Source organism: Macrobrachium nipponense, chromosome 11 (genome assembly GCF_015104395.2).
Source record: "Macrobrachium nipponense isolate FS-2020 chromosome 11, ASM1510439v2, whole genome shotgun sequence".
Lineage (NCBI taxonomy): Eukaryota > Metazoa > Arthropoda > Malacostraca > Decapoda > Palaemonidae > Macrobrachium > Macrobrachium nipponense.
The window spans coordinates 98,856,593-98,877,596 of record NC_061087.1 but is presented as its reverse complement, the minus strand read 5'-3'; the positions used below and the strand labels follow the sequence as shown (position 1 = coordinate 98,877,596).

General features: G+C 36.9%; 1 protein-coding gene across 1 annotated transcript in view; it reads right to left on the bottom strand.

Annotated features, from left to right (window-relative positions):
* Nucleotides 1-20,432, bottom strand: part of LOC135207815 (tubulin alpha chain-like) — a 42,785-nt gene extending 22,353 nt beyond the window's left edge. Inside the window, exon 1 of the mRNA XM_064239675.1 lies at nt 20,046-20,432. Within this exon, the coding sequence (XP_064095745.1) occupies nt 20,046-20,054 (9 nt within the window). The 5' untranslated portion in view covers nt 20,055-20,432. The remainder of the gene's footprint in view (nt 1-20,045) is intronic.
* Between the last annotated feature and the right edge of the window lie 572 nt (nt 20,433-21,004).

Here is a 21,004-nt window from a genome sequence, read left to right as displayed (position 1 = left end):
TCAGAAATAAATGTTCCTTTTCCTTCTACTTATGTTCTATGTCATTTGGTTGATGTGATGTAAATGTCGTGTTGAGGTATCCGAAATTATTCGCTACTGATATATCTCGCTACTGATCTGTGGTTAGATGTAGGACATTTTAGGACAGACTGGGAATGATTTGAGACGTCCAGGATAAATATCAGGATTTTAAGGAGAGAAAAAAAAAAAACAACAACTGAAAAATCATGAAAAGTGAAGAAAAAATAAAGTAATAAAGATTTTTCTTTGGTGAAGAAAAAATAAAATAATAAACATTTTTCTTTGTTTACTACTATTCACAGTTACAGTATTCAGGAAATACGGATGAAAGCAAACAAAGCCTTCTCCTTCTTAGCTTAATTCCTAGTCGGGGTCGCTGTTTTTAACGAGCATTCTCCAGCTGTTTGTGTTTTGAACGGCTCATTTCAGAAATAGTTTTGGCAGATGTTTTATGGATGTATGCTCTTCCTGACTCCAACCTTCCGTATTTATCCCACCTCTCTCTCTCTCTCTCTCTCTCTCTCTCTCTCTCTCTCTCTGGCCCCACCATATGTTTAGGTTGGGAAAGCAAGGAAAGTACAAAATGAATGTCCTTTCATTCTCCTCTAGCGTAATTTGTAATTTTCTCTATGTTCATGTGAATGTCCTCAGCCAATGACGAAGTGTCATCGAAGTGCCTCTTAGTTTTGGAACTATTACTTAAAATATTTTCAGCGATTTCTAGATGTATAGAGGCCGTTGACCTTCATCCATAATTCCTCCCAATACTTTCTGGCGTAAGAGGTCAATAGTGTAAAGAGCATGAAGGTTTTTCCTTCAGGGGGATAGGGGGAGTCAGTGCACCTCACGCGCGGTGCACTGTAGGCATTACTCAAGGTTCTTTGCGGCGTAACTTCGGCCCCTAGCTAGAGCCTCTACTATTCATTTTGCTGCACCTTCTCTCATATTCTTTCTTCCATCTGACATTCCACCCTCTCCTGATAATTGTTTCATAGTGCAATTGCTTTGAGGTTTTTCCTTTTCAAACCTTTTTACTGTGAATTTCCGATCCAGCGCTGAATGACTTCATAGGTCCCAGCGCTTGGCCTTTGGCCTGAATTGTATATTCTATTCCATAAAGCCTTTCAATAGGTTTTCCTTTCGGGAAGATTCGTTAGAACTATGTGGATTTAAAGGGAGATAGAGATATGTCTGTCTTATCTGATAAAAACAGTTAGAAAATAATCTATTGGTATTAATTTACCTCATAATTTCTTTATTAAATGATTCTCACGAAATAATTTCACTAGTTAATGGATATGTATGATATATAACCCTGCTCGAATATAAACTTGAAACCAGAATAATAAAAAAATATCCTATTAGAAATCATTACCATTAATAAAAAAGGGCACTCATGACCATTAGACTGTCATTCGACCTTTAGGAAACGGTTCAGTATGGAATGAGGTCGCATTGCTATTCTTGGCAGATGACCTTCCACCTTCGTTCGTAGGACGACGAGAAAACTTTTGACGTCGTTCTTTATTTCTCTCGGAAACTTTGGTCTTCGATTTGGTGAAAGTTATTGGGTCAGTGTCTCAAGTTTTTTTTTTTTTTTTTTGGTTGTTGCATTAGTTTATGAACCTGGATTCATGGTGGTAACAGGTTAAGCTAAGGTCAGTTGTATCCTGGTGTAACATAGTGATGAAACGCCTTTATTAACTAGGCTACACACAAATATATACGTGTATATATATATATATATATATATATATATATATATATATATATATATATGTGTGTGTGTGTGTGTGTGTGTGTGTGTGTGTGTGTGTGTGTCAATTTATGATAAAAAAAGCAAACAAACCACTAACTGAACAAGAAAAGCTATTATTCAAATCTCCCAACGCATTATTTGAATAACTATTCCTCGAAGGCCGAGTCGATCATGTCACGGACCTGTGAGATTGGGTTCATTAGCGTAATTTCTGACGTCACAAAACCGTTTCAGAAACTGAAGCTGAAGTTGAAATAGTGCCTCGTGAAAGGCTTCTCGATTGGACACTCCTTGTCATCCAAAGAGAGGCGTGGCGTTAGTGGAAAATAGATTTAAAGAACGCGACAAACACTTGGAACGCGTAATGGAACAACCGTTGACATTACCAGGGGTTAACAGCTTACTAAGTGTAATGTCAACTATAATCAACATATACAAAAGGCTAAACCCCTCACAATAAGTGCATATTTCTGCACTTTAAATAATAGTAATGATAGTTATGTACATCTTACTATCATGGGCGTTATGTCTGTCCGTCCGACTGTCATCCAATCATGGCCAAAAAGCTGGTCCGATGGGCTTGCAACTTGGCAGGGTTATAGTGGGGACCCCTAAGATGCTTTATAATGGAGTTTCATCCTACTTTAAAATATGTATGATATGAACCAATATAATCAACAAATACGTTCACAGAGAAACCGAAAGCTAGATCCCTCTAGATAAATGTATATGTCTGAACTTTAGATGCAAGTACACAGGTAATTGACAACTGTAATAGATGTCGAGAAGCTTCTTCCATCTATGCGTGACTGAGGAGTTGTAAGCTTATGGATGACGACCTTAACAAGTTCTTATATCGTGAGACAATTATTCGGAGGGTTTCGGTCTGTTATCATCAACGAAATCGTTTTTTTCTTTTTTTTAATGGAATTTGTCGTCACTTCGAAAGAAGTCTCCCATAGTAGATTCATGTCAACTGTGCATCTGATGTCTAGGCCAGTCCCTTACGACGCTCCTGATTGGCTGTTGATAAGCCAATCACAAGGCTGGAAACTCTCAGTCTCTCTCGAGAGTTCACATGGGTAGGATCTATGTTCCACCTCTCCTGAGGTATACGTCTTTCAAGGAGAGGTGGAACATACATCATGCCTATGTGAACTCTCTCTCGAGACTGAGAGTTTCCAGCCCTGTGATTGGCTTATCTACAGCCAATCAGGAGCGTCGTAAGGAACTGGCCTAGACATCAAATGCACTGTTGCTGGGAATCTACTATAGTAACCAGTTTCTTTGTTATTGTTTCGGATAACTTGCCCATTTTTCACTAATATATATATGTATAATAAAAATTAGTTCATAAAAAATGTAAATGTTGGAAGTTAATGCTATATTTCTGAGAACCAACTGACCTAAAGAGAGAGACAGTTGGTTCTCCTAATTATAGCATCAACTTGCGATATTTGGCGTTTTTATGGGCTCCTTGCTATTAGATGGAGTTCTGTTTTAACAAAACATATTTTGCAGCCATATATGTATATATATGTATGTATGTATGTATGCATATATATTATGTTATGTACATTGCAAATGATTACTAATCAAAATCAGAATAGGAAAGGAGACAAAGAATTTCCCCGTAGGACGCCGAGTTTCGACCCCTCGACCCCTTGACTGGGAGAGAAATACGTTCAGCTCTTTTAACCGCTGCACCATCTCGTTCATGTCATACAGTTTACAGTGAGAGATACAGCACCGCCAAAACGTTCCCGTTATAGTTACAGTTACAGTGAAAGACACAGGACCACTAACACTCTTACGGAAGCTAAATTCGGGTCCGGTCAGTGGATGCGTGTTGATGGCCTTGATGAGTGTCGATAAAATCTGGACTTAAATAGAAGCAGGTTACATGATTCAGGAAAAAATCTCTCTCTCTCTCTCTCTCAATCTAAACTAGACCAAATTTAAAGATTCCTCTCGCTTATCTTTATTTTTCTTCTACATACATAACTCGTACATTTCTACCAGTTTCGTCTCTCTCTCTCTCTCTCTCTCTCTCTCTCTCTCTCCTCTCTCTCTCTCTTATCAGATTCCTATATCAGCTGATGGAATCGATGTTAACGAAGAGGATAATAACGTGGCGTGTGAGAAAATGCGGAATAATAGCAGCTGATATGAGCTTAAAAGTAATTTTTCATCGTTTCTGTTTTTAGGAGTTTTGACTTCGTATTCCAGGGTCGATGGTCACGCTTTCGTGAAGTACACACACACACACACGCACACAAAGCTATACATGCCTTAACGAACTTAATTTTTAAAATCTGGCCTGGAGGTATTGCTACAATATAGACGCTAATGAGGATCAAAGACTGCCCTATTTCATCAATTTTCGGTCATAACTTCCTACCCGACCCAAAAAATACTAGAGGGACCCTCATTACTGTTCACTTCAAGGGCTAAAAATACTTGGCATCCAGCTAGCGAGGAAATTAATGGCGGATAGGAGCTCCACAGAAAAGCCTCTGATGATTGCCATAAAAAATTTTTTTTTTGTACCCAACAATCGTAATTTATTCGATATTTCTAATAATAAGTTTTTATGTTTCTTATTTTCATTTTCCGTGTACGATTACTTGCGTAATGCGCTTGCCTGTGGTTATGTCTTGGTTTTGAAAAGAATGAAATGGAGGTGGAAAATGTGAAAGCTTTCGACACACCAGTAGACTGTAGTACAGGTACTTTATAAAGATCTTAAAAAACTGTAGAATATATATATGTATATATATATATATATATATATATATATATATATATATATATATATATATATATATATATATATATATATATATCATATAAAATATATATATATATATATATCGTTGCTAAGTAACCAACTAGTTCCTAGCTGCGTGAAAATATCTAATCATTCGGGTCCCAGCCCTAAGAGAGATGTTGAATCAGCTCAGTGTTCTGGTTAAACTCAGATATACTTAACTTTTCATTGGTGTGAGAAGATTCTGCGTGCATATATATATATATATATATATATATATATATATATATATATATATATATATATTCTACAGTTTTTTAAGATCTTTACAAAGTACCTGTACTACAATGTACTGGTGTGTCGAAATATATATATATATATATATATATATATATATATATATATATATATATATATATATATATATATATATATAGATATATCTATATACGTATATATATATCTATATATATATATATATATATATATATATACACACGCAGAATCTTCTCACACCAATGAAAAGTTAAGTATATCTGAGCTTAACCAGAACACTGAGCTGATTAACAGCTCTCTTAGGGCTGGGACCGAATGATTAGATATTTTCACGTAGCTAGGAACCAGTTGGTTAATTAGCAACGGGACCTTCAGCTTATTGTGGGACTCGAACCGCATTATATCGAGAAATTAATTGCTAGTCACTAGAAATAAATTCCTCTGATTCGACGTTGGCAGGTAATATATTAATAGTTCTGAAGTACCGAGTGATGGTTTTACTTGAACCTAACAGGTACAAATACCAGTTCAGTTATTTAGAGTATAATCACCTGTGAATTTTCGTTTGTGAAATGCATCGAGTATCTGTACTCTTGCGCTCTTGGGGACGGTGCATTCAGTGCATTTCACGTGGTGCACTGACGGCAACCACTTTTCAGCCTTTTATTTGACCTCCATTACCTATTCATGTCTTCGGTCTTGCTGTCTAGCCTCTCCAACTATTAATTCTTCTTGCAGCTGTGGGGCTTTCTGCTATAGTAGATTCACACCAACCGTGCATCTGATGTCTCGGCCCGTCCCTTACGACGCTTCTGATTGGCTGTTGATAAGCCAATCACAGGAAACATAGCAATCACAGATATAGTAAATAAATTATAGTCAATGGGTCCTGTTTGTTTCGTTTGTTTGTATGGTATTTTTACGTTGCATGGAACCGGTGGTTATTCAGACATTGATTCCTAAACTTGACCTTAGCAGATTGGAGGTTTTGTCAAAAACCGAAGAAATTTGTGGCGAGACAGTTTTAGATTTCCTGTTTTCAAATCACTGTCTCGCCATTACGGTGCTTTGCACGCAAGCCTTCAGATAGAATTATAGTGTAGAATCTCTGTCTCTGTCTGTCTGTTTGTCTGTCTCTCAGTGACTGAGCAAGTGCGTGTGAATGTCTCAACCAGTCTTTGACGTCATAGACTTGACCATTCAAAAAAATTGGACGTTTTCCATTTTTTCTCTAATATTATGTTTAAGAAAATTCACAGTGGGCAGTCTCCTCTCTCTCTCTCTCTCTCTCTCTCTCTCTCTCTCTTCTTGTCGTGTGCGTGTGAGCACGCATGAGTCCATCTGCTGCATGTAATATTGTGCATCTGAGCCTTCAGGAAAATTGCTATGGTTTCTCTCTCTCTCTCTCTCTCTCTCTCTTCTCTCTCTCCTCTCTCTCTCGCTAGATGGGAATTTTTGTCAGGCTTTTTGTGTGAGATATTAAATATTAAAATATTTAGAAAAATGGGAAAGTTAACTTGTCTTCCATTGTTTGCCCTTAAATATACAAACGCATGTAATGATTCTTGATCAAACAGAAGAGAATGCCAAATCAAATAGCTACCCATCTGTGGCGAATTGGGAAATACAGAAGATTTGAGGAATTCTTGAATCTCAAGTTAACAAACTTATGAGTTGCCAGCCTCTACGCAAAATCTGTAGGTGAATTGAATTTGGTGCAAGTGTAAATTGATTTGTAAGATTGACAAATATTACAAAAGAATATTAAATATTTTAGGATATCTTCAGGAACAGATCTTTCAACAAAAAATGTGGAATTTTTAAATTTTTTAAGTTGACAGTTTAAGACAAATTCCCTATGAGTTTCAGTGGTGTTTGTCAGTTAGCCCGAAAATAATGACTTTAAAAGTCCCTTCTTTTAGTGAACAACGTGAGTGAAAAGAAACTTGATTTTTAGAAAGGATAAAGCAAACAGCTTTAGGATATCACGCAGGGTTCCCAGAAAGGCCATCGTGATCGATACAGTTCAGATATCTGATCCAGAGGATGACCTTTTCGATTGCAAGACCCCAGAGACTCTCAAGGTTGTTTTCGACTTCTTTCAGAGCACAGGATTGCTGAAATTTTAATGATGCACATTTTTTAGTCAAGAAGGTCAAGAGGCCAAACTTTACAGGTTGCCTATTTCCATTGGTTCACTGATGAATTTTAGCTGTTTAAACTATAATCGTTTGACCTATCTATCTATATTTTGCAATTTTAAGAAGCTTTGGCACGAAATTTAACCAGAAAGTTTATAACCGAAAATTTAATGATGCATGTTTTTTTTGAAGAAGGTTAAGAGGCCAAATTTCAAAGGCCGTCTGTTTTCACTGGTTGATTGGTGAATTTTAGCTGTAGAATTTCGCGTTTTTTTTTTTTTTTTTGCATAAAAGTAATCTGTCTATCTAACTATAATCGGTTGACCTATCTATCTATCTTTTGCCATTTTAATAAGCTTTGGAACGAAATTTAACAAGAAAGAGTCTATATTACTCTATATATCTATGCTTTTGTTTGTTCTTACATGGCAGGTATATTAGCTAATGCAAAGATTGTAATTTAAATCATGATTATGAAAATAGTGATCCTTTTTATTTTATCTTATTTCATTTCGTCTCTTCTTTCCAAACTCCGCTGGAGGTAATTTTACCTCCTGCGTATAGCGGGGTAGCTTCAGATTACCACTGTTGCAAAAGATGTGGAGGAGAATTGGAGCATATGAAGTGATTGTTGAGCCAGTTCACCTTTATGGAAGGGAAGTGTTGGTGTTGTAGGCAAAAAAAAAAAAAACATTTTAAAAAACTAAAAATATGTTTTTCTGTGAGGCTTTAAAAAAATTACACACTTTTTTTCTGGAGGGCCTTAAAAATATTAAAAAATTTGCCCGGGAGGTTTTCAAAAATGATAAAAAATTTATAGGAAGTTATAAGAAAGTGAAAAATTATCTTTTTTCTGGAAGCCTTCAAAAAAATAAAAATATTTTCCTAGGAGGTTTAAAAAAAATTCTGGGAAGCAGTAAAAAGTAAAAAATTATCTTTTTCTGGAAGGCTTCAAAAAATGTAAAAAAAAATTTCTGAGAGGCTTTAAAAAAGAAAATGTATTATTTATGGAAGGTTTTAAAAAATGAAAATATTTTTTTAGGTCTTTTAAAAAAAATGAATTTTTTTTCCTGGAAGGCTTTAAACAATTGGATTACTGAGATGAATTGTCCAAGTAGAGCAGTGGGTGTGACTGAAGAAAAAATCGAAAGAGTGAGGAATTTAGAGCTGCTACAAAGATTAAGAGATAAAAAGGTCAACTTTATTTAAAAGGGTGAATCAATATACTGAGGTGCTTTTGTTAGGCAGGATCGATGGAGGCCGATGAGCCGATGAAAATAGGGTAGAATCCAGCGTATCTAGAGCGGTCTGATACACTGCTGGTGAGCCTTCTGTCCGCACGTGTATGTATGAAGTGGCTAGTGTTGTGGAAGTTTCTAGACAAGGGTTTCATCCACGCATCAGCAGTTGATGTATAAATGTGGCAGTGATTTTCGTCTTGTCTCTGAAGCCATCCCAAGACAGTGGAAACTACTATTGCTGAAAAATGTAAAATTAATACTTATACCTGTCAACATGTTCTTCTTATACCTCTGGATCTGAAGTATACTAGACAATGGAAGATCACTTAAATTTCCTTAGAATTGATAGTAGTTTTTTTTCAGAGAAAATGGGAAGGTTGGGTTAATGGCGTTTTTCGTAGATCGTAAATTATTTATATAAACCGATAGACGAATTATCGGTTTTTAGACGGTTGATCTCAATGATAGTCCGTTGCAATTAGGCAATTAGAGCTATTTTTAAAGAATAATTTCTGATGGTAACTTAATGTAACGACCAACTTTAGCATCCGTGCATGTATAGGCTACACAACTACACACACAACACACACACACACACACGCACGCACGCACACTAGCAAATACATTGAACGTATGAGTATTATCGATTATATATACAATATATCATAATTATCATTATCATTGACGAACTATAAAAGCCAACAGGGGTTTCTGAAAACAAGTCAAGTCAGGTGGCCACCACAGACTTATTCCTGGAGGTCAGAAATGAACGTTTATACAAAAACATGCAGCAAAAATAGCTTACAATAATTTATTCCGATACATGACGAACAAATTACATCTCTCGTTTGATAGAGGGATAACGCTCGTTATGCAGGAATTCACTATTGATGAAGAGGAGAGTTGCCAAAGGTACGATGATGTCAGGAAATTTCGCCTGTTTAGGGTCGAAGTTAGCGTGGTAGTAGCATTTAGCCTGTTAGCTGTTGCATGTTATGGATTATATATTGATCTATCGTCTCCTTTTCTTTATTTTGATGCTTTATTCTCTCTCTCTCTCTCTCTCTCTTTCTCTCTCTCTCTCTCTCTCTCTCTGTTTCACCACACTTTCTCTGTGCGTGAGTTTTCGCTATTTTCATTTATCTCTCTCTCTCTCTCCCCTCCCTTCTCTTCCACTACAATTTCTCTGTGCGTAAGTTTCCGTTATCTTTATTTACATTTTTATAAGTCTCTCTCTCTCTCTCTCTCCTCTCTCTCTCTCTTTCTATTACCGCACTCTTTCTCTGTGCGTGAGTTTTATGCTATTTTCATTTACATTTTTATCTCTCTCTCTCTCTCTCTGTTCTACCACACTCTGTGCGCGAGTTTTCTCTGTTTTTATTTACATTTTTATTTCTCTGTCTGTCTGTCTGTCGTCTGTCTCTCTCTCTCTCTCTCTCTCTCTCTCTCTCTTTGCGTAAGTTTTACACTATTTTTTTTATTTTACATTTTATTAGTCTCTCTCTCTCTCTCTCTCTCTCTCTCGGTATATCTTGCTTTCGGTGTCGGTCTATTTTGCATAATGCTTAGTACTGGTTATCTCTGCAACCAGCAGTCTTCAATTGCTGCGCATTTAGCGGTTCCTTTTGATCCTCCATTAAAGGATATGACAAATCTCCTTCACACTTAGTCAAGAATCATTGGCTTCATCTAAATGAAGTTTTATCATTGTATCTCTCTCTCACTTTCAGGTGGCGCTAAAGTCAGGGAATATTACTATTTATGTTAGAAGTAGAATATAATAATAATTAGGTCGTCAATAGACTTAAGTGAAGTTAAGCAACATTGGGGCTGGTCAGTCGTTGGATGGGTGACCGCTCTCCTCGGCGTTGATTCCTTGGGAAAGGATCTTTACCATAATTTCCTCAGTCTACTCAGCTGTAAATGAGTACCTATCCCTGATGGGGTAGGGTCCAGCTATGGGTTAAATAGCAAAACTCAGCAATGATGGAAAGAAATGAAGGAATAAACGACAACGACGTAAATGGAACCTACTGGCAAACAGAGGAGCTTCGTCCTGGCAACCAGGTATTCAACCCAATTGAAGGGGAAGACGGTCAGGTACTTGGAGGTCGTCATCCAGCAACTGATCACCACAACGAGAGTAATCAACAGCCTGAGATTGGAGCTACAGAGGCAAAAAGGAAAAGAAATGGACAAAGAGAAGAAAAATAAGGAAATATGGAGATGCTACATCAGAAGCAACCCGACGGTGAGAGGATATAGAAGAAGATTGGTCAACATCTGGAATGAGAGGAATAACACCCCCCAAACAGAGCAGAGGCTGGCAGACCAAGTAATGAACATAAAGAAAAAGAGCTGGCTCTCCCCAACAGAAAGAGAAGAACTGGAAAGGAAAATGTCACACGACAACGAATTACACGAAGACGAACTGAGAGACGATGCCACAGAAGACGACAGGGATGATGAGGTATCAAACAACGACACACGAAGAAACACCGACGAAGTAACAGAGAGGACGGAATGGTAGAAAAGATTAGACAATGGATAAAGCCAGATACAGAGAGACAGATCCCCCCCATGAAAGCCTATAACACCAAGAAATTAAGGGAGAAAACAAGTGAGGTCAATGAAATAATGGGCATAATACACACCACCAGTATCACAGAAACAAATAACTTGACATATGCAGGAGCAAGATTAGTAGCAGAACTGATGGGGATTCGAACACCAACACACCACAAGCACAACCAACCCAACAGAAACCAAAACAGCAACCTCCTTGGAAAAGGCGCCTGGAAAGCAAATCATGGTGATGAGATCTGACTTGAGTAAACTGAAAGAGATGGCAGAAAAAAAGGCCTAAGAAGCAAGAAAACAAGGGAGGAACTCAACGAGAAATACAAAGTACAAGAGGGGGAGGGGACCTAAACAACACAATAGAAGACGTAAAACAGAGGCTTAAGGCCAAAGCACATAAGATCCAACGGTACACGAACAGGAATAAGGGATACCAACAGGACAAACTATTCGGAACCAACCAGAAAAGACTATACAGCCAACTAAGAGGGAAGACAACCACCCAGAAATTCCTGAAGCCGAACCAAGTAAGAGACTCTGGGAAAACATATGGAGCAATCCGGAATTACACAACAAACATGCAACATGGCTCCAGGAAGTCAAGGAAGAAGAAACAGGGAGAATAAAACACGATTCACAGAGATCACGACAGACACAGTCAGACACCAACTAAAAGAAAATGCAAACTGGAAAGCCCCAGGTCCCGATGAAGTCCATGGATACTGGCTCAAAAAACTTCAAAGGCCCTACACCCACGAATAGCAGAACAACTCCAGCATTGTATCTCAAATCATCAAGCACCCAAATGGATGACCACAGGAAGAAACATCCTTAGTACAAAAGACAAGAGTAAGGGAAATATAGCCAGTAACTACAGGCCTATCACCTGCCTACCAATAATGTGGAAGTTACTAACAGGTATCATCAGTGAAAGGCTATATAACTACCTAGAGGAGACAAACACCATCCCCCACCAACAGAAAGGCTGCAGAAGGAAGTGTAGGGGCACAAAAGACCAGCTCCTGATAGACAAAATGGTAATGAAGAACAGTAGGAGAAGGAAAACCAACCTAAGCATGGCATGGATAGACTATAAGAAAGCCACACACATGGCTAATAGAATGCCTGAAAATATATGGGGCAGAGGAAAACACCATCAGCTTCCTCAAAAATACAATGCGCAACTGGAATACAATACTTACAAGCTCTGGAATAAGACTAGCAGAGTTAATATCAGGAGAGGGATCTTCCAGGGCGACTCACTGTCCCCACTACTCTTCGTAGTAGCCATGATTCCCATGACAAAAAAAGTACTACAGAAGATGGATGCCGGCTACCAACTCAAGAAAAGAGGCAACAGAATCAACCATCTGATGTTCATGGACGACATCAAGCTGTATGGTAAGAGCATCAAGGAAATAGATACCCTAATCCAGACTGTAAGGATTGTATCTGGGGACATCAGGATGGAGTTTGGAATAGAAAAATGCGCCTTAGTCAACATACAAAAAGGCAAAGTAACGAGAACTGAAGGGATAAAGCTACCAGATGGGAGCAACATCAAACACATAGATGAGACAGGATACAAATACCTGGGAATAATGGAAGGAGGGGATATAAAGCACAAGAGATGAAGGACACGATCAGGAAGAATATATGCAGGAAGACTCAAGGCGATACTCAAGTCAAAACTCAATGGAGAAATATGATAAAAGCCATAAACCATGGCAGTGCCAGTAATCAGATACAGCGCAGATAGTGGAATGGACGAAGGCAGAACTCCACAGCATAGATCAGAAACCAGGAAACATATGACAATACACAAAGCACTACACCCAAGAGCAAATACGGACAGACTATACATAACACGAAAGGAAGGAGGAGAGACTACTAAGTATAGAGGACTGCGTCAACATTGAGAACAGAGCATGGGGGCAAATATCTGAAAACCAGTGAAGACGAGTGGCTAAAGCGTGCATGGGAAGAAGGACTAATAAAAGTAGACGAAGACCCAGAAATATACAGAGACAGGAGAAAGACAGACAGAACAGAGGGACTGGACAACACAACAAACCAATGCACGGACTACATGAGACAGACTAAAGAACTAGGCCAGCGATGACAATTGGCAATGGCTACAGAGGGGAGAGCTAAGAAGGAAACTGAAGGAATGATAACAGCGGCACAAGATCAGGCCCTAAGAAACCAGATATGTTCAAAGAACGATAGACGGAAATAACATCTCTCCATATGTATGAAGTGCAATATGAAAAATGAAACCATAAACCACATAGCAAGTGAATGTTCGGCACTTGCACAGAACCAGTACAAAAAGAGGTATGATTCAGTGGCAAAAGCCCTCCACTGGAGCCTGTGCAAGAAACATCAGCTACCTTGCAGTAATAAGTGGTACGAGCACCAACCTGAGGGAGTGATAGAAAACGATCAGGCAAAGATCCTCTGGGACTATGTATCAGAACGGATAGGGTGATAGTGCAAACAGACCAGACGTGACGTTGATTGACAAAGTCAAGAAGAAAGTATCACTCATTGATGTCGCAATACCATGGGACACCAGAGTTGAAGAGAAAGAGAGGGTGGAAAAAAATGGATAAGTATCAAGATCTGAAAATAGAAATAAGAAGGATATGGGATATGCCAGTGGAAATCGTACCCATAATCATAGGAGCACTAGGCACGATCCCAAGATCCCTGAAAAGGAATCTAGAAAAACAAACTAGAGGCTGAAGTAGCTCCAGGACTCATGCAGAAGAGTGTGATCCTAGAAACGGCACACATAGTAAGAAAAGTGATGGACTCCTAAGGAGGCAGGATGCAACCCGGAACCCCACACTATAAATACCACCCAGTCGAATTGGAAGACTGTGATAGAGTAAAAAAAAAAAAAAAAAAAAAAAAAAAAAAAAAAAAAAAAAAATAATAATAATAATAAATGAATTTATTATTGCACTGTATTAAACTTTTGAACACTCTATAATTCTTTTGATAAATTATTTGAATAAATGAATAAAAAAATGTATGCATTCATGCATAAAATAATAAACAGAATGTAAAAAAGTTATTGCCACATTAGTTCGCTTCATAGCAATACGAAAATAAAAGCCCAATTTTGAAATTGATAGCTTTATAACGCCTGCCTGAGAAGGAAGAGCCTGTGTTTGAGGTAATGCAATGCTTCCCTGAGAAGCAAGAGCCCGTGTTTGAGGAATAATGCAATCCTTCTCTGAGACGCAAGAGCCTGTGCTGAGATAGTTCAAATAGTTTGATCAATCCTTGATCTTTTATTTTTAGAATATGGAATTCTCTACCTTTCTCTGCGTTTCCCTACTTAGTTGACCTCCTACAGTGACCTGAATATCCACGGTAGCCTTGATATCTTCAGCCTAAACTGACTGATCGATCGAGAATTACCTGGCGCTACAACTGACAAGGTCATTGACACCAAGAATAGTGTAGACTATCTAAAGTGCCTCACTATACTCTTGCTAGAAATAATAAGTGAAAACCCACAATTATTTATATAGGCAGAAACTTTATTTTGCTAAAATACAAGTTAAAATTCATTGAAAATATGAGTATTTGACCGTCTTGCAGTCCGTCGAAAGCTCCCATTTCTAATAATTTTTGACATGTTTCAAAAGACATTTTTTGTTCATGTACGTGCTGTAGATTATCAAAAAGTTAAAAGCAAAAAATGGAGGAAGTTCTCAAGTTCTCTACTGATAATAGAACATAAGTTAATCTTGTCATATGTGAAAGGGTAGTTTTAGTAACGATGTAACAAAAAGAAAAACATCAGATGACTGAAAGCTAAGCAGTGGGAATATAACCAAAATAAAAAAAGTGCAATAGCTCCTAGGATGACTTATTCAGACACTAACAAGTTTGGTGTGAGAGACAATGTAGTCAAAATAATATTAAGACAACTAAAGGTCAAACAGAAGGAAACAAAAGCATATAACCAAAATAAAAAAGTGCAATAGTTCTTGGAATGACTTCTCCAGACATATCAGTTTGGTGTGAGAGACAGAAGTACTCTGCCACATTAATGTTTGAAGGAGAGGTTCCTTGGAGATGGCACTGTTAGATAATCGTTGCTGTAGGCGAAGGCGTCGTTAAATATTGACACTGTGATGTATGACATACCAGTTTTTATATAGGTTGAGGGTCAATACTACGATGGGGGGGTGGGGCAGGTAGGGGTGGGGGGAGGGTTGGTCGTTGTGAAGTATAGGTTTTTAGGTTTTGTTTGATTGGAATTTGGTGGTAAAAAAAGGTGTTTTTTTTTTAGACTTTGCGAAATATAGTTTGTATTGACTTCATAGGGGCTACATGAACAGCAAGATTTAGTTACATATATACTGTATTAATGATAATGTTTGTAAATATGCATATAAAATATAAACATGTATATACCTTATATATATACATGTAATTTACATATGTATATAAAATCTCATCCCTTATATATATATATATATATATATTATATATATATATATATATATATATATATATATATATATATATATATATATATATATATATATATATATATATATATATATATATGTGTGTGTGTGTGTGTGTGTGTGTGTGTGAGTGTACAAATCCTTACCAGAAACTACGAACGAAGAGACACCATCCCAGAAACTTTGATCGCGCAGCGCAAAAACGCAAACAACTAAAGTTATTGGAAACTACCTTTATTCCTTTTGCACTAAAAGTTGACAAAACAATGTGGTCACACATTGATTTAATCGACCAGAGTCGAAAATGAATAGAAAATTGACTTTCTTATCCATGCAGTTGGGAAAGTGGAAAGAGACTACTTTATAAATGAAAGAAAAATATAACAATTCTGTATTTATTTTTTACTGTACCTCCGTTTATATTCTCTTTCTTCCATCTTTCTTTTTTACCCTTTCCTGACAGCTGTTTCAGCATCATTTTCAGCGTTAAATGACCTCATAGGCTTCAGAGCTTTGTCTTTGGTCGAAATTTTAATATCTCAATTCCAAACCTTATGTATTGACAAATTAACTCATGTATTGACAAAATAGTGTTATTTTGAATAATTTACCTGGGATTGATGAGTATGAAAATATTTCATGTGAGGACATATTGACAGATTAACATCAATCCAACTTAGGCAGACGATGCAGAAACTGTCTAGTCATCCAGTCTAGCAAAATGCAGGGGTTAATTCATTTTTCACTGATGGTTCTGCTAATCTGTACTACTGAAGGTCTGTTAGACAAATGAACCAGTTGCCTGTTCTCTCTCTCTCTCTCTCTCTCTCTCTCTCTCTCTCTCTCTCTCTCTCTCTCTCTCGTAACCTATTTACGTTAAACGATAACCAGACAAGAAATAATGGATGGAAACTAGAACTGAAGAGACAACACATCCCAATGTGGGAACTTCTTTACATACAAGATATGTGACACATGGAATAAACTGCCACCAGAAGTTGTAAAGAACAACAGTGTGAAAGAGTTTAAGAGAAAGCAAGACAAAATCATTAAGACACTTTGAATGAACAGTAAAATCTGCCCCTAGAGATAAGTGAGCACGCGATGTCTCCTCGGATGGACTAACAAGTCTTTGAGACATCCTAATCCTTGTAACTCGTTGTAACTCTCTCTCTCTCTCTCTCTCTCTCTCTCTCTCTTCTTACCAAGGTATACACCGAAAATCATTCTTCATTATTCTGATGGGATAATACAGAGCAAATTCGAACGAACATCAAAATTCTCATAATCATCAGCGCTTAAAACTATATGAATATTTACCAGTGTACGTAATTAATATAACTCGTATCTGTGGAATCCTTTCGTTTATGCTTGTGATAGTTCCTCGTTGGACGAGTGTATTTCGAGGTCGGCCACCAATCCGGTGGTCCAAAGTTCGATTCTCGGCTCAGCCAACGCGGAACCAGAGGAATTTATTTCTGGTGATAGAAATTCATTTCTCGATGTAATGTGGTTCGGATCCCACAATAAGCTGTAGGTCCCGTTGCTAGGTAATCAATTGGTTTCTAGTCACGTACAAATATCTAATCCTTCGGGCCAGCCCTAGGAGAGCTGTTCACCAGCTCAGTGGTCTGGTAAAACTAAGATATTCTTAAGTTTGTGATAAGCCTTGTTTAAAAATTAAGCCTAAAAATAACCTGTAAATAACAGAAGGGAAAATATGTATCAAATAATAAGCTAAAAGAAGCCTTTGACTGTTGAAGGTTCAAAAGAACTGCGTTGATCGACATAATGATTCAGCCACGTGAACCTTTCTCAAAGAAAAAAGAAAAAAAGGGAAAAAAAGTCTTGATAAATGTGTGGAACACCGTCTTTTCCAAAAGCAGGGAAAATGTGAATTATAATAAGCTAAAAGAAGTCTTTGTCTGACGAAGGTTCAAAAAAGAACTGCGTTGATCGACATAATGATTCAGCCACGTGAACCGTTCCCAAGAAAAAAAAAAGAAGGAAAAAAGTCTTGATAGATATCTGGAACACCGTCTTTTCCAGAATATTCCAGTATTCTGATACCTGCTTTTTCATGTCAAGGTCTTTTCGGAGACGAAGATTAGATAAACAGACAGTTTTCATGGTGCCAGGAAAATAAGACGCATTCTCTTCGAAGAAATCCAACAGGGCAATATTTTTCTTGATAAAAAATTTTTTACGTCCTTTTTTCAATAAAAGTCTTGTATATTTGTATTTTACTTACATTTTTATCTGAGTTTAATGATTTGTAATTTTTGTTTGTTTGTTTTATGGGTGATCTCTTCTTTCTATATTTTCGTTTTACCTTGTGCTACTTCTTTCTAATGACCAAAATATTATTTGGAAGCTTGAATTCCAAGTCGATGGCCCCTGTGGTGGGCTTGTTCCGTATGAATAATAATAATAAGTCTTATTGAAAGATATTGCTGCATCAGCTGCATTCAACTTGTAATAGTCTTCTCTATTTTTCTAATAACAGCTTTATCTCTGCTACTACAACTGGCAGTATTGCGCCGATATGACTCATCAGGAGGAGTCAATTTCAGGGATAATGGTTACAAATTTATTTATTTGACTCCTCCTGATGAGTCATATCGGAGCAATACTCGCCAGTTGTAGTAGCAGAGAGAAAGCTATTAAGAAAGCTATTTGCAAGTTCAATGCAGATGATGCAGCAATATCTTTCAATAAGACTTGTTTTTAAGAGGGTCTCCTTCCAAAATAATAATAATAATAATAATAATAATAAATAATAATAATAATAATAATAATAATAACTAATAATAATAATAATAATAATAAACACATTTGAAATGAATTCAGATCATTCTTAACTTTCCCATAACCTTAAAAAAAAAGAAAATGAAAAAAAGGAAAGAAACCGAGGGGGGGGGGGGGGGCTGGGGGGGGGGGGGGGGCTGGGGTTGGGATCTGGGGTGGGTGTTTAGGTATGCGGACAAAACTTTATTATTATTAAAAGAAAATTGTATTTTTTCATTGAAAATTTTGAAAATATCTTCTTGTATGGCTATTTTGTACTGTTTCATGCTTTTTATTATAGTGCTACAATAAGCATATATATCTATATATATATATATATATATATTATATATATATATATATATATATATTTTTATATATATATATATATATATATATATATATATCTATCTATAGTATAATAGTCTATCTATATATATAATCTATATCTATATAAATATATATATATTATACTATATATATATAATATATATATATAAGATATATATTATATATAGGATATTATATAGATATGATATATAGGTATATATATATATAATAATACTATATAGATTATTATAGATCTATTATAGATATATATATATATATATTATATATATATATATATTAAAATATATAGATATATATTTTTTATATAAAACTAGGTATAATTTTCCTAACCTCATATTTAACATTTCATCTAACTACACACTGCTTTCATGCATGGCATTCACTCCCTGATTTCAGAATTTCCTGCTTTCTTCTGTATTTCCTCATTCGATTTCATTACGAAGATTAATTTATCCTTTATTATTTATTTTTGCATCATCCGAGCTTGTTTTTTGTCAGCAAGCCCTGTCTCGGTCCCTCTAATTAAAAAAATCTGCATTGGTTAAAAAAAAATATCAAGTTTATCGTAAATATTATTAGGACCTTCTGTAGAAACAAGGCTATGTTAAGGTAGAGTATTATTGTTCGAAAGGGTTCCCTTACAACTATTAGTAAGAGTAGCATGTCAACCGTGATAGTCTTAGTTTTAATTTAACTTATTCCAGGAAAATACTTAATGATATTATTTACAAAGGATTTATAGCAACATTTCTATCGCTACAACTGCAAATAGCAACACGGAAGCAGCTAATATACTCAAGACCTGATACTAACAATACTGCTACTACTACAACTACCACTATTACTACCACAACTGCTATCAATAACAGTATTTTAACTGAGAAGCTATTCGCCAACAAATTATTTATTTTTTTTTTTTATGTGTATTTTGTTTCATGAGGATGCAGTTCTCCTGATAATATTGATTTTTTAAAAATGATAAAGTGATAAGGATTATTCATGGCATCTGCGCATTGATAAAAGATGCCCCTCTCTCTCTCTCTCTCTCTCTCTCTCTCTCTCTCTCTCTCTCTCTCATACAATTATCCATACGAGATACTCCTCTTAGTCGTTTGGAAAAAATTCTACAAGTGCTACCCAGGTTTTTGCACTCTCTCTCTCTCTCTCTCTCTCTCTCTCTCTCTCTCGTTCACACAATTATCCATACATGTTGTGAAAAAATTCTACAATTGCTACAAAGGTTTTTGCACACTCTCCTCTCCCTCTCTCTCCCTCTCTCTCTCTATCTCTCTCTCTCTCTCTCATTTATAATGCCATGATTATATCTAAATAGTAAATAAATAGTTTTTGTCATGATTCAATAATCACGTGTCTCCATTTCATTCAATTCAAAAGCGATTAGTTCACCACTGCGATGTATATATTTTTCTAGAATAATGGCCAAGTTAAATTTTCAAGGTTTTTGAATTGATGGAAACAATGGAATAAGTAGTAGACTGAGGACACTAAGTACAATCTAATAATAAAATATCCTTGTGAGAACTTGGGTACACACATGATGGTACTTAACCAATTAAAAATAAAACACACATACACACACACACAGGCACGTTTCTTTATATTTACCATCGGCATCTTCAAGGAGGCAGTGTTACGAAAACAGATTGTGACGAAAAGGTTCCAGGAACCACACTATTCCAAACCGATTCCGTTGAATAGGCCTAGTGCGCAAATCCTACGCAGGTCTGGATGTCACTCGCAAAACCAAACCTCGCCAGCAGTTACTTCTCTTGTTATTCCATTTTCGAAGCTCTACGTTTTCCAGAGTCACACGGGATTAATATAAATCGAATAGACACTTAATCCGTTAACGATAACTTCGAGTATTAATAAATTAAGCAGCTCGGGAACCGTTATATTGCAGAGATGAATAATTCAGAATGTGGCAACTTGGAATCGCAGGAGCTCTGTGACGGCGCTCACACGACGCGGCGGTTCGGGGCGAAATGGCTCCGTCCCTTCGTCCCTTGGACTGACGATGTTGTTGTTGTTGTGGCCCTCTAAGGACGATGAAGTTGGAGGTATTACGAAGGGGGAGGGGAAGGGGGAAGGGGGAAGGTATACGAGTCCCTCCCCCGGTAGTTCTTTTATCGTAAATCGACCGACGCCAGGTCTCGGCTTAGCTGGTGTAGGAAGGTAGGAGGAAAGGAAGGGAGGGAAGGAGGGAAAAGAAGGGAGGGAGGGAGGAAAGGGGAAGGGAGGTAAGGAGGAGGAGGTCTCCTCTAGAGTTTTTATCAATGCAATGTCTTGTCGATCCTTTTTTTTGTACTTCTCCATCGTTTAAGATTCGTTTCTTGTCTTTGGCTTCTTTAGCGCTACGGTCTACGGTTCTACTCGAGAAAGAGAGATAGATAGATAGAGAGAGAGAGAGAGAGAGAGCTACTATCTCTATTGCACGAGTTTAGCATTACATTTTATAATCTCGTTCTCTGTAATATTATGACATTTATTTAGCAGCGAATGCAACAGGTGAGCTGGGCCCACTACAAAATCCATTAGATTCGCGGGTTGGCGCCTTCCACTAG